Below are 26,220 nucleotides of genomic sequence, written 5' to 3' on the forward strand. Positions count from 1 at the left end.
AAATGGGATTTCTTCCTGAAAATATTGATACCAAAATCTGATTTTGGAAAGAATTAGTCATGAGGTCTTGTTCTAAACCATGCAAACCCCATCTTCTGGACCAAAAGTCTCCTTATCGTGTGGCCACTGCAATCTCCGGAAGGTGATCCATGCATATGCATCCTGAAAATAATAAAATAATACATAAAGAAATAAAAATTACCCATCTGAGAATAATAATAATGAGACGGTCGCAAATTTATAATTACCTGCGAATTCTTCTCTCAACGGAATCCGAAATATTACCGTGTAAAGATTTTTAGACACGTGTGTTCTGTTTGGAATATGCTAATTGCCATATTTATAAATATTTTGCTTGTATGTAAAGAATACTTGATATTTAATACCAAATAACAAACCTTCGTCGTGGATTTTCCAGAATTCCCTCCAAACTTCATTCAGCAATGCGTCGTTACACTTCAAAATATCTTGAAGCGCTCCAGGCCACCTTAGATCTTTAGACTTCTGCAGTCGTACCAAGATCCATCTCACAGCCTTTGTTTCGCCATCCGATGACCTCTTGGCAGCAAACTCACTTTTGTACATCTGGAGGAAGTCTGGCATATGTAAAGACAGACTATGGATGATTGGTTCGGAGGCAATCTCACGCAGCATTCCCATCTTAAGATTGACAACCTTTTCCCAAATCTGCAGATGTTGAAGATCTCCTGCGTGGAAGATGTTGAAAAGAAATCTGTGACGTCTGCTTAAAAGCAATTACATTAATTGCAAGCAAGCTAATTAGCATAATTTTAGGACGCATAAGTTCACGTATCGTTCACAGATACTTATTTTGAATGAAAATAAACCCTAATCCAATGGGATTGATTTAAGGCGGGTCAGAGCCTTCAGGTCATAGCTTTCCAGTTTTGGTTACAATATATATTCCTGCAGAGTAATACATCAGTCTTATAGGAAATGTGTCAAGGAAATCAATTATACAGTTTATTTCTGCACAATACATTGATCTTATTGGAAATGAGACAAGGATACCACTGGTTACATTGATATTTCCCTATGTATTGTATTTATTGAGTTATATATGACAAATAATAAAAATGAAGGTTTTCGCTCTTATACACGTGTGAGAAAATAAAACCGATAAAAATGAGCCTTGGAATCTCGTGTATTGAGGACATACATAAAGCCTATTTGTGGGCTTTATTTTTCAGTTAGACTGTTATATTCAACTTACTGGCGATTTCATCCGCTGATTTGTTCGATTTGGGTGGAACGCCTGCAGAAAAAAATCAGAAAATGCAGAAAGACAACAAAAAAAAAAAGACTACAAAATAATATATAATATAAATGACAACCAGACAGTATCGTTTATCCAGTATCGCTTACGTAGTCGAGACGGGCCTATAAGGAACCAAAACCAGTCAGTGGAGTCTCCGATTGATCAAAATATGTTTTAAAAATCAGATTTATGGCTTTCTGTAACTTTTTAGGATACATTAGCATCTTCAAACAAAAACAAAAACCAAATAAAAAACCCAGAACCCCCCCACACACACACACACACCTTTGCATCGGGGCCTGAGATTGGAATTCCAGTTTCCTTTCTCACGAAGTAAGGGCTAAGAGTAAAATTGTACATTGTGTTTGGGAGTGGCCTTCTCTCTTTCTCTTTTTCCTAGCTATTTTCTTCCATTTCTTGCTTTGTTTATCAAAGCTATCTAGGCCAGCATGCATATATTAGCCTACACTGGCTATCCAGGCTTGTGCATTTGTATAAGCTTGGAACGGTCCATGGTTTTCCATGGATTAGCATGTGTTCCTCACGGACCAACCTGGGTAAACAAACAAACAAAACAAACAAAACAACAACAACAACAAAACATTTGTCAACATGGTTGATGGTAAATTGGGTGATTGGTCCAAAACTAGATTGTTTGTCCTGAAAGGGAGGGGAAAATTCAAAGTAGGGAATTCAAATAAAATCAAATGTTTCACAGATGGACCTTACCCATGCTATCTTCTCTTTCCGTCCGGTGTTCTCTTTCCTGTAGCAAATGTTGCAACTCTTCAAACAAATACTGCATGTGGTCGTAGTGCTTCTGTGCTTCGAGAGCTACCATTAGATTTTTGGGCCATGATGTACCCATTATCTCAAGCTTGTCCAGAAAATATTCTGCTCCTCTATGCTGGCCATGTTTGACGAACCGTTGAAGTATTTCGTCTTTGTGGAGTCTTGGGAGGTCCGGGAAGAAGTCAAGAATGTCTTCGGTGATGATGCTGATAAGCTTAGCTCTTACAGATGGTCGATTGAGTACTAACTGGAAGTTGTCGAGTAGCTTAAGTTTGTCTGAAATATAAGCATACTCAGGCATAATGATACTAGTCATCATATTGTTCATTGTGTATATTGAAACACTGTTCTTTGCAGCATTGGCACAGCCAAGGAGGTAGAGGGAAGCGGTCCTTCCTCTGTATCACCTTTGCCATTCCCGCCTCTTGACCCTCCCTCCGGTCAGAAAGTTGAAAAAGAAGACCATCTCAACTTAACAATATTTCGCTTTGGCGTAGAAAAGGTTGCTTATAGATTATTCATGGGCACAATGATGCAGATATCATTGGGATATTCCTATTGAATGCCATACACCCCTGTGAAAGACATAACCTTAATCTCCCACACAGGGGGTGTAGATTTCAAATGGAGCCACCCATTTAAAATCACACTTCCTTTGTGGAAGATTAACTGAAAGATCCCATTTTCCAAGATCTCACAAGACAAATATGTCAAAATTCGCTCGCAGATAAAATCAATCTTGGTTGGAAGATAATGATGTAAAACCAACCAGCAAGGTTTATATATTCATTCAAATCACGATATGTGGAAAAGCATCATTTTCTCACTTTTTGCAGGCATATTGTAAGGAAGAAGCTCTTCTGGATTGAATTTCACCACATCTTGCATTCTTGGTACGAGTTTACCCCCAGGTACATCATCTGATATGTCCAATGGCCTCTTCGGGAGCAAATCTGTTTTGAAAACATAGAAAGTACAAAAAATAATAATGACAATTAAAAAAATCAAGGAAGCAGCTACCCGTCGAAACATTATAACCTCAATTCAAGGATGAAAGTAGACTTCGTAAGATGTGAGTTTTCTTTATTCGTTCATGGTCATTTACGTAGTTTCACACAAGATTTTTAAAAAGTAGTTGCTGTCGGAACTTTGCATCTCGCTCTCGCACCTCATAGCCTTATATGTGACCGTTCACGGCGAATGAGCCGTAAATTCCTCCCCGGTCAATTTTGTTCTATTTCGTGTTTAAAAATAAACATCATAAACTTAAAATGGTATATCATTTGACTTCAAACGATATCCAGAAGCGGGGTTATGGTTTGTTAAACTTTGCTCCTTCAACAAAATTATAGCTTTTACGTTTTAACGTGTGTCTCTTTTTCCACATTGCTGGCAATAAATATCAAACAGTCATAATTGGCGGTCATTTCAAATCATCCCCAAGTCAACGAGGTTTAAGAAAGTTCTCTCATTGTTAATTGTTGGTTATGCATACCTGTACAAAATACAATGCCTGGTAACCCACCACTTGAACAGGATTTAGCAAAAGCAAACAAAGACCAGAGCTATTAAAAGTTCTATAGCCATCTAAGGTAGAAGCTTATTATCCACTTCAACAATAGGATTATTGCTTAGTTTTGACTATCAAAATGAGACAGATGTCGGGCTAGCTTAAGTTACCGATGAATACGACCTTCGTACACATTTTACAACGTAACTCAGAATACAATTTAGGGAATTTGCGGCTCATTTGTGCTGCCGGGTCACATATATGGTATTTGGCATGCATACGAGGGCGAGGTATGGGATGCGAGAGTGAGATCCAAGATTAAATGGGCAAGATACGATATGTGAGGGCGCTTATAGAAGGCGAAATGATACCAATAAAAGTTTGTAGTATATTTCTATGCTTCCGATCCGTGCATATTTGAAATGTTTTCTTAAAATACGACATTTCCATTTCACACCTACCAGTCACATACTGATGTTGTGATACTGACACAGACGGAATGGAAGCAAACCATCTTTCCTGTAGAAGCTTGTCACGTGCTTCAATCACAACCGGTACCAAAGTTGGCTCTTCTTGCTGCAGTCCGGTCAGGAACCTTTCATGCCATCCTAGCTGCTTCAGCTGCATGAGTTTACACAGCAGGAGATCTACTGCTTTGCGGCGTCCTTCGTGTTTCTCTTTGGTGTCTATTTCATCTTCATCATCTTCAGATAAAAAACGACCGTCATCCACGAGATAAGTTGTGAGTTGGCTTGCTTTGAGTTTGCGTTTTATGTCTTGATGTACACGTCTTAAAACTGCACGCCAAAGAAGAAGGTCAGCTGGGACGACTTTGGTATAAACAACAAATTGATATTTTGTTAGAAATGTAAGTAGAATCTAAGAGATTAGTACATTATATTTTGAAAAATATCATGATTTTGATGCAAAACAAAAAACAAAATGTAAGGACCACCATTTTCAGCAAATCTATGATATAAAGATATCTTACCAAGTTCACAAGTTATTTCGTCTTGGACCTGCAGAAAATAAGGATACGAAGTTAATATTTGATTCTGAGTAGAGTCATCGGGTTTATATTTCATTTAGCTATAGCGTCTATGGTTTAAGTACAATTTGAAACTGTACTAGTAATTCAAATACAGACAGCGAAAGAACTAAGGTACCAGGTATGTTTAACCCAGTATATCTGAAACAAAGACAAATATGTCAAAATTAAATAAATTAAATTAAATACAATTTTGGTGTTTTATATAGCGCATTTTCCAAGATCTCAGAGGGATCAAAGCCCTGCAATTTCGCTTCCATGGTGAATCATCACAATCACATCATCAACTAGGCTGGTTGCAGTGATTTATAGAGCGCTAGGCACAGGCACAACGCCTAGACGTTGATCCACAAGCCTCGTCACACTTAACAGGAAACCGAAGATCCCGGAGAAAAGGTGTGAGAGCGAGCATGGAATCGGGATAAACAAAGTGCACATGAGTCTGAGGGCTTGAACCCGGGACCTCAGTGGTGCAAGGTGAGGGAACAACCGCTGCGCCAACTAGCTTAAAGCCATCTGTTTTTAAGACTTCATTTGTTGAAATCGGTTGAGAATCAAAAGTTGCACTATGATGTTCTAATCAATGGAAAGCACAGCGCTAGTTCTGTTTGAAAACACTTATGTACAAATCAGAGCTCACAATGGAGTAAACTGCAACCTTTGCATTTGCATCTTCCTTGGGATTTTTGGATAATCGTGTCTTTATATCCCGAAGAATTTCACAAATGAGGTTTTAAATCCGAGCTAAAAGATGCGGCTTTTGACTACTGGTTCATATTATGACCGTCTTTGTAACAAGGTTACAAATAACTGGTTACTTAGTTCTTTATCCGTGTGTATCTGTATGCAATATAATACACTTACAGCGTGGCCCATGCTCAGCAACATGGATTCAATTTCCTTTGCTAAGTCATCGCGACCAATTATACCTGGATGTTTCAGTAGCGTCACCACTTCTTGAATTGTCAATTTGTCTCCATTTCTTCGACGAGTTACACACACTTCCTGTATAAATGTAAATGTAAGTTATAAACTGTTATGCACTCATGGTAAAACCTATTTTATTTCTCAAGCTATGTCGACGTCGCAAAACATTGCCAACATTAGTTTTTTCTACACTCTATTTCCTGTCACCCTGGGTTGGGTTGGGTACTTGAATTATCTTGATGTTTATCGGTTAATCAGAACCATTGGACTATGCAGGGGGGAAACCGACGTACCTGGGAAAAATCACAAAGCCGCATGGGAATTGCCGGGGCTCGAACCCAGGACCTCATTGGTGCAAAACGAGGACAGAATTGTTAAGCTAACTCGCTCTCCCTCGTGTCACCGCAACAACTCAGACCTAATCCAGCAGGAAAACTTGCTTGGGAGTTTAAGGCCAGTCAATATTTATCATTGCGGTTTTCATAGCGAGCAAGAGTCAGTTCTTGGCGCGGCTGCGATGTTTATCACCATGATTAGCTTTGTTCAGGGCTTTGCCTTGTCGCAAAACGAACATAATACGTCTGGCTATTATATAATAGTCTCAAGGATAATGACATATTCCGGGGTCTTTAATACGGGCGTTTTGCTGTTAAGACAGACACAAACGCATGAACAAAAGTCAAGAAGAAGAACAAAGCCCTGGAGAAAGCAATAATTCGAGGGGGAAATCGCCGCCGTGAACCGAAAATCATTGCGGAGAACCGAAAACGCAAAGTGTGCCGCAGTGGAAAAGGTCCGGCAAAACGTCGGACTATATTATAATAATTGCCGAACCCGTTCATACCTGTAGTATTTCAGCAGTTATCGAGTGACCCCGGCTAGACAAACAGAATCCAATAAGCTGCTCAAGCCTCTCATCTGGAACCTTCAGTACTTCTGCAATCATCCTGTAGTCACTTCTTAGTGGATGCGGTTTGTCTAGCACTGCACATATCATCTTCTGAAGCTCGATTGGTATCCACTCCCAGCCACAAACTCCTCCAAACTTAGTGATGAACATTCTATCGACACCCTGAAATAATGCCAAGCAGTAATGATAAATCAATGCACCCGTAATTGTAAGATTTTGTAAAGAATCGTTCTATCAGAAAAATCAAACTCCACTTACTTGGCAAAGAACATTGGTCATGTCATCTTTATGAGCTTGCTGTGAATGATACACCATGCCGTCTCCCTTTTCAGCTTTGTGCAAATCATTCAACTCATAATACAAAACCTTCTCCAGGTTGTACTCAGTTTTCAATGACTTCGGACTGAGGAATTTCCATGTGACAACTGTTCCTGGTGAACGTTGACGAAGATACACTTGAATGGATCTCTGCAACCTGAGACACAAAACATGTAAAACTTGATTTATAACAAGTATTATTTTTCGGGCAAGTAACTTTGGAATTAAAAGTGTTCCAACCCATTACAGGTGAACGCAGAAACCAAATCAAAGTATAGACCTCTGGAAAAGGGAACCGTTGCTAACCGTTAAAGTGCACTATAAATAGTGGGGACGTAATATAACAAGGCTTATTTTTCAAGTGACTAACTTTGGAATTAAAAATGCTCAAACCCATTATAGGTGAGCGTATATTACGCCCCGTATATTACGCCCCCACTATTTATAGTGAACAATGAAAAAACTGAATTTTTTGTTGCTTTATCATCTTTCAACAAACGCCGCATGCCTGCTGTCAAGCTTCACATTGGTAATTTTGTGATTGAGCCTACTGAGACTGTGCGCAACCGTGGTGTCGTTTTCGATAGCCAAATGTCCATGTCCACCCAAGTTACTTCTCTCTCACGCAGCATAACTTACCATCTCCGTAACATCTCTCGCATTCGTCATTTTCTAGACTTTGATACTTGTAACAATGTTATTCGCTCACTCGTTCTATCCAGATTGGATTATGGTAACATCTTACTTTTAGGTTCGAATGTCACTGAAATTGCTCGTCTTCAAAGACTAGAGAATTGGGCAGCCAAGATTATTTTTCTTGCAGCAAAGAAAGACCATGCTTCCCCATTGCTCCATGAATTGCACTGGCTGCCGGTGAGGGAGAGAGTCTACTACAAAGCCATGGTGTATGTGTATAAGTGCCTTGCTGGCTTGGGGCCGGATTATTTGGCATCCTCCTTGACATTATATATCCCTGGAAGACAAGGACTTCGATCTGCCACCGATGCCACTCGCCTGCATGTGCCCAAACTCCACTACCGCTCTTTTAAGTCAGCCGCTGATAAGGCTTTTGGTTTCACAGCTCCTAAGTTGTGGAACCAGCTACCTGTTTCAGTCCGGTCCTCCAACTCTTTGCCAGTGTTCAAAAAAGGGCTGAAAACATTTCTGTTTTCACAAATATAATTGCTTTTTATTGCATTTGCTTATTTTCTATCATGTTTTTGCTATATATTTCATGCTATGTTGTTTTGAGCGCCGTGATCATTTGAAATGGCGCTATATAAAAGCCTATTGTATGTATGTATGTATAGTGGTTGAGTACTTTCGACTACTTTTGGAGTAGAGGAGGCTGTGTTGGGAGTGGCTTAGTTTGTCATGATTTTGACACCACAGAATGTATATACATGTCTATGCATTTCTGTTGAAACTATGACAAATTATCCGTCTGATGATCGGTATACCCAATCATGACCCAATGATCGTAAGTGAGGCTATGCCGTGAAACTATTTGTAAAATTTGGTTTATATATCTATATACTAGACATGCTTTGTTTTCCTTCAATGCTAAGAAATCATAATACTTAATTATTAATTGATTGAGAGCGTGATTGATTGATAGATTGCATTCTATTTTGCTATATACATACGACTGAAGTTGAGAATGCACTCTAGTTCTATCGGCCTCATTCTCGCACACAACGGCAACGTTAATTGCCCTGCTCATGTCCGTCAACTGCAACATGCCTTCAACAGGAGAAACAAACTTGACGGCGGAGTTGGAATAGTTGGTTTTTCCTTGCGATTCAGGATGACATCCTAGTATATGGAGTAGGATATTCGGGAAGAAATCTGGCGAGAACATGTCGGATTCATCAGCACACTCGACACGAATACCATAAAGTTGTGAGTTGTCGCTCTTGTCTATCAGGATCGGTGGCAATGATGGCGGTAGTTTGGATGGAATCAAATAGTTTCCATCATCGGTGGTGAAGAGGATCTTGAGATGTTCCAGCAGCATCACAGTAAGCTCAAAGCCAAGTCCTTCTTCCGCTTCCAGGAAATCCCGAAGTTCTTCCTCAGTGTACACAGGTTTGTCTGGTAGTTTCTGAAACTCGGCTGGAAACTCATCACCTGCTAAGACTTTAGCGATGACGTTTGAGCAGAGCCACTGGATGTTCATAATGACCAAAGATTCACTATCCTCATCTTGTTCCTTTGCTAAATAGATCTGTGAAAAGAGATGATATTACATTTATTTATAGGGAAAATATTAATTAATATTAGTTAACATCAAAACCGATTCACGCATTATTAAATTGGGGTTACTTTGTTGTTGTGGTTGTTGTTAATTACTAGGTCCAGTGTCAGTTAGGCAACACACGGGGCTATGTACATTTTTGTTTCTAATTTTCACAAGCTGAAATATTTTCCAATACTTCTGGCAATGAAATATGTTTAATTATTATGGCAATAAGTTTTAAAAAGTCATAGATATATACCTCGCCCATTTCATGAAGATATGTAGCAGTAGCTTGGACGATATCCCCGTCGATCATACTTTCAATATTTTTGATTTGCTTTGCTGCAATCTCCTTTACTCTATCGAAGAAAAATGACCACGGTAGAACAGGGTAGTGTGGGGTGTACCAACGATGACCCTGATCCAATATGTTTTGACAGATAGCTGGTAGCATTCGAGTTCCCTTTGTGTAAGAGAAATGTTAAATGTATGAATGAAACGTGTAATCTGTGGGGGTCGTCACAAGTCATAAAGGCACGTGTAACTTTGCTACAGAGTGCTCCGTGTGCGCACTCTACTGACAAACAGTCAGAGAGACCGAGAGGAACAAAGCCATTATAATTAGAATACATTAAACATGTTAAAGGGAACGGAAAGCTGCTTCACATACCAGTATGTCAGCTGCCATATGCTTCAGTGTCTCTTTCAGTATCTCGAACCCTTCATCAGTAGCATTACAAGCATTGACAGTAAGTACACAATCGACAATGTCCAGGGATTCCTTAAATAGGAGTCTCATCTCCTTCAGGTTACGTTTTGCCACAAAGCCACCTATAAAATTAAAATAAAGGCAACATAAATTCCTTCGGTTGGCAATTTTACAAGTCAAGGTGAAAGGTGAATTATGATTATATTAAGCAAGTCAACATAGACTCTTAAGGTTTCCTGTCGTTAAAAGAGAATCAGGAAAGTACAGGATCGAGTATTAAAACCGTGTTTGCGTCGGCTCCCGGCGCTTCCGGTCATCACTGACAAACATACTCTCAAAATGAGAAAGTTTACTTTGCTAAGCATTGATGAACCCGGTATGTTAAGTCAATTTTGTTTCTTTCAATATTCCGTGTACCTTACCTGCTTTCTTGTCTTTAACTTGATCCATATGGGAAGAAACTATGACAACTCTCGGTTTAGTTGGTCGTGTAACTAAATGTCCGGACTTAAAGAAGCACAACCAGTAACGGAGCTGCATGATTTGTAACGGGTTAAAACAATACACGTTTATGAGGAGTTATTCAAGTAACAATTTATGCAGATTTAAAATAAATCAGTTATAAGCATTACTTTTATCAAGTATTTCTCATGTTTTTTTCAGTATTTACTAAATTATGTATTTTTATTTTAAAAAATAACAAAATTGTTGTTAATTTAAAACTTTTAATCAATTATGTCTATATTTTTCACCGATGCAATTATCAAAAGTATTTATGACTCAAGATACCAATCAATATTTACCAGAGTTACCTTAATTTTGTTTATGAAATAAAATGTTAACTAAGTGTGCTTACATCTTGCTTATGTAATTCCTTGACCAGATTGTACACAACGATGAATATGGAATTCTCTGCACCAAGAAACATTGCATGAGAGATATGGTATTCCACGTGTCCAGCAAGGTCCCATATCCTAAAGACTCCTACGCCTTCGATTGCGCTTTTGTCGATATCAATGCCTGCAGTCGGATTGTATGGAAACTCTTGTGGGAGATCGTTGTCAGATTCTTTTTTGTTTTCTTGGAGATCCTGAATAAAAATACACATAAAATAAGAGGTACGTTGGCGTAACAGTTGTGGGAAAAAGTGTGTGTGAATGAAGCTATTGGTATGACCATGGACCGACTAAAAGACGACCCAACTTGACAGGACAGTTGACAGGACATCTCTCCACGTTTCTGACATTTGACGCATGTTGGAGTTTTGTTTGAACAATGCTTATTTCATGTTTGAAGAGGACCTATACCTTGAAAATAATGGCCTGACGATGAGTTCCCCCCTTCTCCCCACCAGTTGCTGGCCTGTTTATGGAGTCTTTTGAACAAGAAGCTCTTCTGACCGCTCCTAACCCACCTCGGATTTGGAAACGCTATGTTGATGACACATTCTGTGTTATCGAGCGTGAACACTTAGCGTCTTTTCTGACCCACCTCAACAATCTGCGTAAGGTTGTTATCAAATTCACTTATGAGGAGGAGACCAATGACCAGCTTACTTTCCGTGACATCCTCGTTAAGAGAAAGCCTGACCTTTCACTTGATACTACAGTCTACAGGAAGAAAACTCACACTGACCAGTATCTTAACTTTGACTCGCACCATCCAGAATCAGCCAAACGCTCCGTGCTGCGTTCACTGTTCCAAAGAGCTGACAATGTTTCGTCGAACATTGAGGAGAAACGCCATGAAAAGACTCACATCCGACAAGCTTTGAAGCTCAACAAGTACCCTTCTAAGTTTATTCATGACTTTACATCCCGACCTGCCAGGACTGACACGACTAACGAACCTAGGCCTAATGCTACTGTCATCTTGCCATACGTAGCTGGGACCTCTGAAGCTATACGCAGAGTTCTTCAAAAGAAAAACCTTCGCGTTTACTCTAAAACGACCAATACTCTTAAACAGCAACTTGTACACCCCAAGGACCCAATTCCCAAGGACCTCCAGCCAGGAGCTATCTATTCTATTCCTTGTGGATCTTGTGACCAAGTTTACATTGGTGAAACTGGCAGAACTTTGAAGAAGAGAACTAGTGAACACCAAAGAGACACCAACTCTGGTAACACACAAAAATCAGCCGTCGCTGAGCATGTGTGGCAAAACCAACACGACATTGACTGGGACAATACCAAGATTTTGGACATGAACACCAACACTGACCAAGTGGTCTGAAAGGAAGTTCATAGAAGCTTGGCATATCCATTCCACTCCAGACAATTTCAATAGGGACAAAGGAGTGGACATTCCTCCTGAATGGAATAGATTATTAAAAAGGACCTCTGACCAAGTTAATTAGCTTGTTTGTTTCTCTACACAGGAAGTTCTCTTATATTGACATATTGACACTTCCTGTCTATCATTTTGACATCCCTCCTCTTGACATTTTATATCAATCACTTTGACATGTCCCATTGACAGCTCCCCCTAGTGTATATAAGGCGCATCATCATGTTTATTTAGTTGCTCTGAAGATGGCACTCTCTAGAGTTCCGAAAGCTCAGCCCTCTCAAAAGGACTTCTCTAGGGAAAGATAAAATCTTACTCATGTTTACCGACCTAGAGTACCAAGTAATTTCAAATTATGTTAAAAGTTGCATCTAAGTCCATAGGAGTCAACTCTCAAACAATACAGCAGACCAGGCCTAATTATGTGTTTGTTCAACAACCCTTCCTATACCTTTGTACAGGCGCCAACCGTTGTTAATCCGTTATGAATCCACACTTTGCCTTTAGGCACAGTATACGAATTAAGCTGACAGACTAAAAAGATCAGGTTGTACGGCAGTAGCAAATAATAATGTTAATAATGTAAATACTTAACTAAGCAAAAGAATACAATGCATGGAATTCATACATACTTGTGTGAGGGAGTGCTTTAAAGTTGTCTTCCCAGCTGACGGTGCTCCACACACAAATAATTTGACGACCTCGACTGGAGTGGCACCCGTTTCCATCAAGTCCTTGTACTTTGCTCTCTACAAAAGTGATTATAATGAATATGAGTACACTAATTAGACCTATTTGTTTAAAGGCTGAAAACTATTTTAGGCTGAAAGTTACGGTTTCGAAATACGTGATTACAAAGGTGTAAATATGAAATTTGTTTAAACTGCCGTTCCGTGTGGAGACACCCTCGGGTTCTGATAGGACCAGGCTCAAGCAAAATGCTGAAGCTAGGCTAAAGGTCAATAGAAGAATGCTGACCTATATGGAAAGAAAAGAAAGGAACATAATTGAAAATACAGACCAAGGAAAAGGGGGCCGTCCACTTACAAAAAAAAAAAAAAAAATCATGTGCACATTTATTTAACTGTCAGCTGAGAGGGAGGAAGCCTTATCAGATCTCACAACTGCCACAGAGTTAATTGAATCTTGTATGGCATTGTTTTATTTTAAATGTGATAATACAAAAATTCAGGATAACATTCTGAGATTATTCCAATTCCAATTTTTTTTCAGTGATGGAAATTTCCATGATTCATATTGTCTTTTATATTAAGTGGACCTAAAAATATTAATTCAATACTTTAAAACCCTAGAATTACTGAGCCATATTATAAACGTCATACATATTATATTTGGTACTAATGTATAGTTATGGGTCTCCTCCCTCTATTCACTGATGCCAAAATAAGTACAAACATTCCTCATATAATGTCGCTATGACGTCATAATGTGAGGGCGCCCATGCAAATTTGGGAAATTCTGGCTATGCCAAAAAATTTAGTCAAAATAAATTTTCGGCTACATGTAGAAAATCTACGAAATGCGATTTCACCAAATGTTCTCCTAAATGACTATTTCAGCCTAACAAGTAAAACGTCAGTAGCTCTTGGAATAATTTTACAAGAGCGAAACGAAAATCATCGATTTTACTGTAGAAACTAATGGTGCCCCCCTCTATGGCAAGTATATTGCACAATAGAACAGAAAAACCTGGTTTTTCGTCGATAAACCTGGTTTTTCAATCGAAAAACCAGGTTTTTCGAATTTGATTGTCATAGTTTTTGAGAAACCAGGTTTATCGGCCGAGAAACCTGGTTTTCACTGATAAACTTGGTTTTTCAATTCGATTGTCATAGTTTTTATTGATAAACCTGGTTTTCAATCAAAAACCAGGTTTTTCGAATTCGATTGTCATAGTTTTTGAAAAACCAGGTTTATCGACCGAGAAACCTGGTTTTCGCCGATAAACTTGGTTTTTCAATTCGATTGTCATAGTTTTTTTGATAAACCTGGTTTTCAATCGAAAACCAGGTTTTTCGAATTTGATTGTCATAGTTTTGATAAACCAAGTTTATCGACCGAGAAACCTGGTTTTTCCCTGATAAACTTGGTTTTTCAATTCGATTGTCATAGTTTTTTTTGATAAACCTGGTTTTCAATCGAAAAACCAGGTTTTTCGAATTCGATTGTCATAGTTTTTGATTAACCTGGTTTATCAAAAAAACAACTATGACAATCGAATACTATACGCTTGCACTCCCCGATTGCACTTAGGCTAGATCCTCCAGGCCTCGAATACCGGTACTCACGGCCGCTTCACTGTGTTGTATTGAGGACTGGAGCAGGGCCTGGACTGGAGCAAACAACGTTCGAAAATATGAATATTGAGTAGATTTTGATTACATCATTGATTTCAGAGACGGGGAATATAAAAACAACAGACGCTTATGAAGCCGAGTGGATTTGCTGATTTATTGTGGTTTGTACGCTACATAGTCCTACAAGGAGCTTGAAAACAAACTGTCGAGTACCACAACTTCGTACACGCATCGATTCCCCCTGGTACTGTACACTCCATGCCAGCAAATTTTCAGCAATTTTCCGTCCGCCATTTAGTGATAAATCATGATGTGCTTACAGGTTTTTAACATGATATTGGTAGGATGGATGTGGAATCTTCAAGGGTATATGTAAGAGCACCTTTACCAAATCGGCAGGAGCGATGAAATACCAGATTCAGGCGTGCTTGCCTTTATAAAATGGGGACGGAAAAAGAAGAGAAAAGAGAAAAGAAGGGAAGGAGAGGAGAAAGAGAAGGAAGAAAAAAGGAGAGGGAAGAAAAGGGAAGGAAATGGGGGAAAGAGAAGGGAAAGGAGAGGAAGAGGAGGGAAAGGGAAAGAAAGAAAGAGGGAGGGAGAAGAAAAAGGGGGAGAAGGGAGATTTAACCCAAAAAATTTCGGCTCACTCGCTACGCGCGCTCGTTATTTACCAAAACAAATAGACTGGCGTGCTACACACACGCGATATTGCGATAAAAAAGAATAGGGACGATAAAGACGTTTGCCCCCTCGGACTGACAATGCTGGCTACGCGCCTGTTTGTGTATCTATACACCACCCAAACCGGCTTCACAGATTCGGCGAGCAGGGCGCTCTATCCTTTCTACCTCGTTGATCACACCATGCCCGCGCGCCATGAAGTGTGTCGCCATTACTAATGGTTTGGAAATTCCGGTTTTCGAGGAGCATTCGATTGTCATACAATGTAGTTTTTTGATAAACCTGGTTTTTCGAATTCGATTGTCATAGTTTTTGAAAACCAGGTTTATCGACCGAGAAACCTGGTTTTCGAATTCGATTGTCGTAGTTTTGAAAAACCAGGTTTATCGACCGAGAAACCTGGTTTTCGTCGATAAACTTGGTTTTTCAAATCGATTGTCATAGTTTTTTGATAAACCTGGTTTTTCAATCGAAAAACCAGGTTTTTCGAATTCGATTGTCACAGTTTTTGAAAAACCAGGTTTATCGACCGAGAAACCTGGTTTTTCGCCGATAAACTTGGTTTTTCAAATCGATTGTCATAGTTTTTTGATAAACCTGGTTTTCAATCGAAAACCAGGTTTTTCAAATTCGATTGTCATAGTTTTTGATAAACCAGGTTTATCGACCGATAAACCTGGTTTTTCGCCGATAAACTTGGTTTTCAAATCGATTGTCATATTTTTTTGATAAACCTGGTTTTCAATCGAAAAACCAGGTTTTCAAATTCGATTGTCATAGTTTTTGATAAACCAGGTTTATCGACCGAGAAACCAGGTTTTCGAAAAACTATGACAATCGAATTCAAAAACCTGGTTTTCGTTTGAAAAACCAGGTTTATCAGTGAAAAACCAAGTTTATCGGCGAAAAACCAGGTTTCTCGGCCGAAAAACCTGGTTTTTCACCGAAAAACCTGGTTTTCGAAAAACCAGGTTTATCTACGAAAAACCAGGTTTTTTTGTTCTATTGTGCAATATACTTGCCATACCCCTCCCCCTCTATGGTCATTTTGGATGCCGGTCCTACAGCCGGGTAAGGTACTTAGTAAATATTTTATCACTAAAATGAGCGCTGAAAAGGATAGATTTACGATTAGTTTACGTCGTTTGGGTTTAAGCGCGCGCGTTTTTTTTTATGACGGATAACAAATCTAAGGGGGAGGGGGCTGGTACAACCCCCCTCGTAGTTCTAGGGTTAATGGACAAGTGATAAGTCGAGTATTTGGTAAGATTATGGTGCCCAAACATAGCATTTACAGGAATATGCATATGAAAACAATGAGATTCCAGTTTACCTCCATGGCTTTGTGCACTAAATCGTAGACATTCTTGTCAGATATTGGAAGCATGAAGATTGGTTTGTCACCTTTCTGAATAGAAACACACCACGGAAAATTATTAAATCAAAACGAATCAATTTGTAATGTTCAAATGTGTTGGTTTATTTTAATTTAAGGTTTACTTGCAAATGGCTACATTATCACATATATACATATTATATACGTTGTCAGAAATGCAGCAAATGTGAGCATCACGGGCAACAAAAAGAACAAATCAACAATGTTGTTCTTTCAGATGATTTACGCATACCGAATTTGTTGTAGAAACATCTGCACCGTTTTCAATGAGTAAGATGCATAGATTGATGAAATATTGCTGCCTTGCTGAAAAATGCAGCACCTGCGTGTTTCCATCCTAGAAGTAAAAAAGCAAGAAGACAAAAAGACCTGGTTTATGTGACTTTGTCAGCAACCGTATTCGCTATATTGAAACACTCTTTATTGGTTTTTAAGTGGTTATTAATGATTCGCTTCAAACATTTTTTTTTGAGACGGGCTGTACAATTATGATTGGCTTTCTTGATGATTTCAATCATATTTTGATCCTATCGTAGATCATTCTGGAGCCAAACATTAGTCCATTATCATTCAATGAACTCGTCTAATTTTGCTAGAGTGTGGGAACGGTCAGGTCATCCATATACGCCGTAGAAGTGACGTAGTTAATCGGATTAACTACCATAGCAATTTTGTTGATAGTACATGCCATAGACTTTGTGTTGCGATCATTTTGATCGTGGTGTAGAACTCAAAAGCGTGATCCAGTTGATATGGTGATAAACGGATTACACATAACACTTCGCTGGCGAATTTGGATATAACATTCTATTCAATTCGCCAGCGAAGTGGTTACACAACTCCCTGGTAACTGGATCACGCACCTTTTGGAATTGGTAGTACATGCCATGCACTTTGCGCTGCGATCATTTCGATCGTGGTGCAGAACTCAAAACCGTGATCCAGCTGACATGGTGATAATCGGATTACACGTAACACTTCGCTGGCGAATTTTCTAAAAAGTGGCACAAAAAGCTTTTCATACATTTGTGTTTAGTGAAGCAGATCTCTGGATTGTCGAAATCAAAATGAATGAAACAAACAGTATTTGAAAGACAGGACTGTCACAACACTATTTTCTAATTGCCAAAGATGTCGCTTTCCACTTGCACAATTTTTTTGAGACAGGCTGTACATGATTTGTCTCCTCAAGAAGTTTAGTTTCAATGATGAAGAGCTGATATCATGATACAAAAGCTCCCAGTCGACCTACTGATGTAACTTGGTCTTCCTCTATTTCTGCTGGTCAGAAAAAATGCTTAGAACACCTTAGAACATAAAATGAAATTTTCATCGATTTGGAAGCTTAAGACATGTTGCTATGGTGGACCAAAGCAAATTGACATGGAAAAACAAATTTGGCTTTTCTCAAAACTGTTCATTTTTTCAGAAAAAAATAGTTGGATTTCTTGCATTATTTCCTTTCTGGAAATGTGTACTTTTATGTACTTATCATGATTACTTTAAAGATATAATGCAAAACAGTGTCTAAAAGGTCTCACTTCCCTTGTTCTCCCCTTAAATTATGAAATTTTTATGTCAATATACAGATATTTTTCATTCAATTTGACCTTTGGGTCATAAGTTGACAAATTTAATAAAATATACTGAAATAATAGCATCTCGCAAATACCAGTGTCCCCATCAGAACCTGCCTAGTAGAGAGCCGTAAACATATCCTGTTGGTGGAAGATACTGTTTCCACATTTAAATAGAAAGATAAAGCATTTCTTAAAAGGGCATTTCGTGATCCACAGCCTCATCCCCCCACTTTTCTCAAAAAAGTTGAGATTTTTACATCACTGGAAACCTCTGGCTACATAATGTTTATGTACAATATATTTCTTGCAGATTAATTCGTTTAACAAAGATATCGTGAAAGTTGAATTTCGTTCTGGTGCACCAGAACGAAATTACAACGCATTGTCTATGGAGCAGTGTAATACACATAATCATGCATAACTCGCGAACGCAAAATCGGAATCAACTGAAATTTTGGAAATAGGTTTTTTTTCGTGGATATCTAATGAAAAATGACATAAATAGAGGATGCTAGGATCACGAAATACTCCTTTAAGTGATTCATTTGATCTTGAATAATTTTACATACAAATGACAAAAATGGCTAAATAAAACTAACCTGGGTTATCGCATTCACAATATATATTCGCTGTGCTGCCAAATGGAGTGCCGTGTTTCCGCCCTGGAAGTAAAAAGGCAAGAAGACAATGAAAGACCTTTCAAAATTGTTGATTTACCTTTATAATATAGACGAATCCAATTTCACGCATTCCTACACCTCAATGGCAGCCATATTTGGGTCCCCGTCGGCTCCATCTCACCTAAAATGTGAAATGATGCGGCCTTGGAGGGTATTTTAAATGATGCGGCCTTGGAGGGTATTTTAAATCGAATTTTAAGCGGCTTTAATCCAATCAATTGGGCAGTCACTACACCAGTCATGGCCGACCAAATCCTGACCATGACTTGGCTCGTTGGATTCGTCTATACTATGATTCAGTTTAGGTGCCACTTCGGGTTTTAAGGGGAAAGATTCTAGATGCCAAGTGAAAAAAGATTGTTGCCATTTTGACCAAAAACACATGTGTATTTATGATGTGCCACACAGAAACTAACAGAACAATAATTAAAGCTACAATTTTTTAATCGTTTTGTCATAAACACGACTTTAAACAAGTTGCAATTGAATATATGAATACAAAACCCACCCAAGTCCATACTTTGGCCAAATTGAATTAAGCATGAGAAATTGTTGCTATACATAGGCCTGTCATATGTATAAAGAACAACTCAAATTCATCCTGTGTCTATTGAGCATGTGAAAAATAGCATGCATGAAAGAACCTGCCAATTCCATGATATGAGTCGTATAACACATTGATTGAAATACAGTATGTATAAAAGTCCACTTGTAATACATTCATTGCTAGAGAGTGACTTTTGAAAAAAAAATTGGGTTTAATCAAGGAACGTGTGTGGTTTATATTACATGGCAGAATGCTTATCAACATTATACATACCTGTGTGCTTTATTTTGTATTACCTTACTAGTGGTAATCTCATCCCAACATTGTTGTCTTTTTATATGATTCAAAAAACCACCCAAGTCCAAAATTTAAAATGAACCCCACGAAGTCCCTGAAATGCTAATCGTCATACCTAATACAGTTTAATCCACTTATTTGCACGTAAAACTTACCATATTGACCAGGTAAATCTAACTGAAGGAATTAAAATGATACACAGGTTTTTCTCTCAAAATCACTTCCCATGGACTTGGGTGGGTTTTGTATTCATGTATTCAATTGTTTGTACCGGGGTGTGCCTGTTGTCAAGTCGATGGCAGACACGCGTAACAACCTTAATATTACAGATTTGTGACGTAACATTCCGTACAGTGGGTATTCAGAAGACAGAGTAAATCCTAATTCAAATTAAAGTCTGGTCTCCATAAGGCTGCGATCACATAGAAGTATACTGTATTTGCTGTTGATGTTCAAAATGGGATCAAGTTTCAAAAATTGAGCCGAGGTGGGGGCTTTTTAAAACTTGCTGCTTTCTTTACGTTGTCAACGTTTTTTTGGTAGATAAAGCATTACTCAAGTGATTCATTTTCACATTTTCATATCTAACATTATGAATAATTTTACATAACAACTAACCTTTGCTTGCGCATTTACATTGGCATTGTACTTCAATAGGATCTCGCAAGAACCGGTGTGACCATTTAAAACTGCACTGTGGAGAGGTGTGTAACCAGCCTATAATATAAAGAGTATAAGGATCGTGAGTAATGCATTTACAGCAAAGTTATGTGCTTCAATCTGCTATATTTCTATGAATATGTTTGGTTAACAAACAAAAAGGTCAAAGTAAACTTACATTTGTTTTTGAATTCACATTGGCATTGTTCTCCAATAGAAGTTTACAAGTATCAGTATGGTTCTTAGCAGCTGCCCTATGAAGAGGTGTGGAACCATCCTATAAAGAGGAGATAAAAATCGTCAGTATTAATGCATTTAGATTGTTTTTGTTCAACGAATATTTAAGTGCTCTGTTATCTATGTATATGGTCGAATCCAACCAAAAGTGTCCACGGGCCAAAAATAAAAGTCCGAAATAAAAATGTCTCCACAATTTTTTCCTTTTGCCCATTAATTGATGACATATTGGCCTTATAGGTTCCAAAAGTGCCATTACTAATCTTGAAAAATAAATCCAGGACGTGTGATAGTAAATGTGATATCAAAACCCAATGTTACCTACGAATACCACTAGGATGCTTTCACTATCGCAATACTAATCAACCTAAAACAAATGGAATATTCCCATTAACGCTTTTTTCGTGTAATGTAGACCACAGTGTGTCAGGAAAATGCTAGCTCAACCAGAAAATATTTGTTTTATTTTTATAACGCGATCAATATGATCTTAGTCAATTTATGCTAGTTTATTTTTGAAAATGAAGTTTAGGTCAGTTTCTGTATTTTATTTATCAAATGAGTATGACTCAATTTACACATTGTATAAGAACGAGTAGGATATATGTTTTCAAGAATATTAGGAATTATACGCATACACCTAACGCTTTATACAATGAAAAGGTGAAGAAACCCGGGTATTCGTAGGTAACATGAGCGATTTAACAATATCTATATTGAGTTTAGAGGTTTAAATTTTGCTATTATGGTAATGAATTAATAAAATGGTAGTTTTTAGATGTCTTTCAGATGGTACGTCTAAATGAATAAATGCTATTACCTTAGGTCAAACAAATTTTGATGCTTATTTGAATTGTTCTAAAACAAATCCAGTAAAATAGGTGATGTTGACATACCTCTCAATGACGTTTAAGAAAGTGCTGTGACAAAGAAAGTGCTGTGACACAGCACGAAACGTCATTGAGAGGTATGTCAACATCACCTATTTTACTGGATTTGTTTTAGAACAATTCAAATAATTTTCAATGGACAATCCTGATGAATCTATTTGCGGAAATTTTGATGCTTTTAGCAAGATTTTGACCACTTCATTTTGATATACAAGTAGTAATCAGCAATTTTACATAATAAATAATTGTTGAATGAATCCGTATATGGGTAATAATAGTGTCCTGGGGTACCGCTTAAAGTTTTTCACAATTAATTTCCATTGGTAGGGACACTTCATTACACATGTCATGTATTATGCTGTATTCGTAAGTAACATTTCAGTATTTGTAGGTAAGAATTAGACTTTTGTTGGATATCGCAATCAAAACTTCATTTTATAAAGCACTTTGAATGTATTATTTTTTTATGTGCGTTTATTGATACTTTATACCCTATCATGTATTAATAATGTCGGTTCACAGCGATTGAAAGAGGATTGAAGTAAGAAACAAAGGCACTAAAGTGACTTTAATTTGCTTAATTGCACACAAATTGCTTAAAACCGTTATTGCAGACTTGTGAAGTCCATCTTGGAGTCAGTTACGTCTTGTGGCCTTTCGTTTGAGGGCAACTACAATTAGCTTTATACCAGGGTCCATCACTGTGTTGTCTAGATCATGAGCCAATGAGAACAGTAGTTTTTTTCCATGGTATTCGTAGGTAACCTTAGCGAAAACGTCAAAAGTTACCTTCGAATAAATCAATTTGGACACAAATTACTTAGAAACCAGAAGGTCGGTAAACATTTAAAATGAAGCACACATGATAGTTGACAAATCCAAGTATTTATCCCCTTCTAATCTTCTTTGAATCTGATTTTTCTTTCAAATGAGCAGACCGTCGTCTATTTCAGTACATATTTTGCAACAATTAAGCCGTGTTCACTTTTGCATGGTGGGCATGTATGTGAATTCGCAACTTTCATTGACATATAATTTGATAGCAAACATACAGGCCTTCTTTATGTACCAATATGGGCATTAGCATGAATGATGGTGTTTCACAATACTGTCATGATGTCAAATTGTATTCGTAGGTAACATTCGGTTACCGAAATTTACCTACGAATACTTGCTTTTATTGTTGACATCTCAGAAATATTTAAACACAGGCTATTGAAACTTGGTATAAATAAATAGTGTATAACCCTGCACCTATTGCTTAACTATTGTTTACTATTCTCTCATTTTGTGGAAATGACACAGCTTTTAACATGTATTCGGAGGTAATGCATATTTTTTACCAAACCTACCTTTGTGCCATTTAGAATTTCTGGCAGCTAAACACAATAATAAAGATGTCCGAATGCAATGCATTTCAGTATTGGACATATCAAAGCTTGTATCAATTGCGCATTTATTTGTGATTTCCATTTTTAAAGATATATCTAGTGCTATGAAAAATTGTATTCGTAGGTAATGTAAAAAATACCACTCAAAAATGATCACCAAAAATTCATAATTATGTACAAATATGTGAAAAATTGAACAGGCAATCTTTGAATACACACCTTTCAGGAAATCAATTTAGATTCAATCCAATGACTTCTTTTCATAACTGATTTAGATGTTTTTAAAAATACTTTAAGAAATATTTTGAAAAAATGGGTAAAAATAGCATGTTTTGGGGTCTCTGTGTCTAAATTTTTCACAGAAGGGGGTCTTATTATATATGGCGCGAAGCGTAGGCTATGATCAAGGCGAATAAACACAATACAAAAACGAATGCCAATTGATTAATACTGTTAAGTTATGGCCCTGAACATGCCGTGTACACTTTTCGTTGGATTCGACCATATACCCAATATCTTTGGTCTATAATACAGGTGTAAAATTAAACTTACACTTGATTCTGTATTCACATTGGCATTGTTCTCCAATAAAAGTTCACAAGTATCAATATTGTTTCTATAAGCTGCCCAATAGAGAGCCGTGGCACCAATCTATAAAGAGAAGATAAGAATTGCGACTAATGCATTGTTTTTGCCAACGGATATTTATGTGCTTTATTCTGTTATTTTTCATCAATATAATAGAGAGATCAAAGTGAACTTACATTTGTTACTGAATTCACATTGGCATTGTTCTCCAATAAAAGTTTGCAAATATCAGTATGGTTATGATAAGCTGCCGCATGTAGAGCAGTGAAACCAGACTATAAAGAGGAGATAAGAATCATGGGTAAGGCACCAGAAACATTTTTTCGATCTTTGGATCGACCGTCTTTGCTTCGATACTTGTTATTAATGAACTAACAACTAATTAATCAGAATTGATGCTATATTTATATTGGTCAATATCAATACATGCAAAGATTCCTATATTGTTACAATTAACAATATTCATTTAATTGATTTCATAAATAATGAGGATCGACCAAGCACCGATGGTCGATCGAAAGATCGAACTAGTTTGTTTCTATTGCCTAATGTATTTACAAAATTTACTGTCTTTGCTAACGAAGATTATTGTGCTTCACTGTTATTTTTTATCAATACAATAGAGCAAAGTAAACTTACAGTTGATTCTGAATAATTCACATTGGCATTGTTCTCCAATAAAAGTTTGCAAATATCAATATGGTTACAAGAAACTCCCAAATGGAGAGCTGTGGAACCATCCTATATAGAGGAAATAAGGATCGTGAGTAAAGAGTTATGTGCTTCAATCTGTTATCTTTCTATGAATACGTTTGGTTTCAATCAATTGATTAAAGTAAACTTACATTTCTTTTTGAATTCACATTGGCATTGTTCTCCAATAAGAGTTTACAAGTCTCAGTATGGTTATGATAAGCTGCCATATGGAGAGCTGTGACACCACCCTATAAAGAGGAGACTTACTCGTGAGTAATGTATGTACAAAATACACCGACTTTGCCAAAGAAGATTAATGTGCTTCACTTTAATATTTTTATCAAATACAATATATCAATTTTGCTTCTGATTTCACATTGGCATTGTTCCCCAATAAAAGTTTGCAAATATCAGTGAAATTACTAGAAGCTGCCCAAAGGAGAGGCGTGTCATTTATGGGAACCAAGTCGCTGGCCGGGCAAGCGACTCCCCGTGGCACGAGGTCGGTGATGGTGTGCGTGGCACCCGAGGGGTCTCGGGGTCAATTCCCGGGGGTGCCAAGTGAAATCTTTCTCCATCTTTTCTCCTTTTTCATTCCTTCTCTGCCTTCCGATAGCAAAAAAGTATGTTCCTTGTTAGGGTTATTGCATTTATAAATACTTTGTTTTGGGCAAATAAGATTTACGGGCTTCACTCTGGTTTACAAGAGACAGATAAAAGTAAACTTGCATTTGTTTTTGAATTCACATTGGCATTGTTCTCCAGTAGAAGTTTGCAAGTATCAGTGTGGTTTTGTAAAGCTGCCTCATGGAGAGCTCCTCTACCATCCTATAAAGAGAATATAAGAATCGTGAGGATATTTAATGCATTTACAAAATCCATTGTGTTTACTAAGTATAGGATAATGGCCGCGGATTAGAACGTGAGTGGGTAAGAATGGCTGAGCCGCGGAGCGGCGAAGCCATTCTTACCCACTCACGTTCTAATCCGCGGCCATTAACCGACTTAATACACACCTATGACGTCGCGCTATTGTTTTACCGCTCCATTATTTTTCACGAATGGAGTGTTATTGAAATAGGTTGCTCTTTACAAATTGATCAATTACTCATTGATGCCGGACAATACACTAATATAATGATCGTACTAAATTTTAGGTGCGAGTGCAAAAATAGTCCGACTCAGCTTTATGTAAAATTTCTATAGAAATTCCCATCATATCACGATCCAGGTGTTTAGTTCAAATCATCCGTAACCACCTTCTTGAATTATAAAGATTTAAAATGTTTGTTACACAAATTGAATAAACGTAGATTCGTAAAATCATTAAAGTGATTAGACCATCAATAGTTCTTTATGCCCACTTCTAATGTATTAATTGTTGAAGTAGTTGCGTTTAGGTGTTATTTTGCATAATAAGGAAAATTGGCAAAAGGTCATATAGCATGTATAGGCTCATATGAAATGGTCATTACAGTTGTCAACCTCAAGAAAACTACACCTATCGCTATACCTGAGCAATGATACTCTTCTCTGTGAATTGAGTTTACGATTTTGGAACAACCATGCAATTATGGACACTATTGTTTATCTTGGATACTTTTGTGATGGAATCATTCCGAGGATATATAGGCCTATCGTTGATTCGCAGCAGAAGGACCAAAATCAGGTACGAAAAGGTATGAAAATTTTAAATGTACTACAACACATTTTACCTAGGCCTATTGTTGTCCTTGAACTTTGTCGGCAAAAAACAAAACAAACTTCGCCGCCTTCGACGCGAAATAAAAGCCACCTCAACTTCCAGTCCCCTTCCGAAATCAAATGGAGCGTCCCTAACATTGTAATATTTAATTACAGTAAAATGGGGTAACTTCGGTAAGCGGGGTAACTTTGGTCGTTCAAATATATTTTTTAAATGGTCATATTTCCGTACAGCAATATTGTTTTTAGTCATATTTGGTCTCAATTTGTTAAGAAATATATTTGGAAGAAGTCGCTCATGTCCAATTTCTTTGAAAGTTTTTGACCAAAAATGAGCATTTTTACATTTTTTCAGACAAAATAAAAATCGATATTTGTGAGCAAGGATGCGTGCTTGCTTAATTTTGCATGGGGACAAATGTCACAAAAACAAAACCTTGCCCATATACAGCGAAGATCAATTTTTTTCATTTTCTTTTCTTCATGGAATGTAATACTCTGACCAAAGTTGCCCCAAATGCGGGGTAACTTTGG

The 26,220-nt window shown here is 37.6% G+C and overlaps 1 protein-coding gene across 1 annotated transcript; it reads right to left on the reverse strand.

Moving 5' to 3' along the window:
• On the reverse strand, nt 1-24,224 carry LOC140142860 (uncharacterized). Its single transcript, XM_072164881.1, has 25 exons — nt 24,132-24,224; nt 23,926-24,027; nt 23,463-23,561; nt 23,251-23,349; nt 20,359-20,457; nt 20,139-20,237; nt 18,596-18,658; nt 16,649-16,753; nt 16,354-16,428; nt 12,654-12,770; nt 10,589-10,822; nt 10,155-10,266; nt 9,694-9,854; nt 9,283-9,486; nt 8,431-9,011; nt 6,725-6,941; nt 6,401-6,628; nt 5,494-5,634; nt 4,573-4,600; nt 4,043-4,411; nt 2,899-3,024; nt 2,009-2,347; nt 1,235-1,276; nt 399-707; nt 1-162 (listed from the first exon to the last, which is right to left on the reverse strand). Exons 1-25 carry the CDS (start codon nt 24,207-24,209, stop codon nt 113-115), a joined length of 4,077 nt encoding a protein of 1,358 aa, XP_072020982.1. The 5' UTR covers nt 24,210-24,224; the 3' UTR covers nt 1-112.
• Between the last annotated feature and the right edge of the window lie 1,996 nt (nt 24,225-26,220).

The sequence above is a fragment of the Amphiura filiformis genome, chromosome 20 (assembly GCF_039555335.1).
Source record: "Amphiura filiformis chromosome 20, Afil_fr2py, whole genome shotgun sequence".
NCBI classification, from domain to species: Eukaryota; Metazoa; Echinodermata; class Ophiuroidea; order Amphilepidida; family Amphiuridae; genus Amphiura; species Amphiura filiformis.

What these genes read in the sequence shown, in the direction of transcription:
- LOC140142860 (XM_072164881.1), bottom strand. Translation starts at nt 24,209, where the DNA reads ATGGCAGCTTATCATAACCATACTGAGACTTGTAAACTCTTATTGGAG. An exon ending in TTGTGAATGCGATAACCCAG is followed by an intron (nt 16,754 to 18,595) that starts GTTAGTTTTATT and finishes TTTTACTTCTAG; the next exon opens with GATGGAAACACGCAGGTGCT. An exon ending in ATGTTTCTACAACAAATTCG is followed by an intron (nt 16,429 to 16,648) that starts GTATGCGTAAAT and finishes GTTTCTATTCAG; the next exon opens with AAAGGTGACAAACCAATCTT.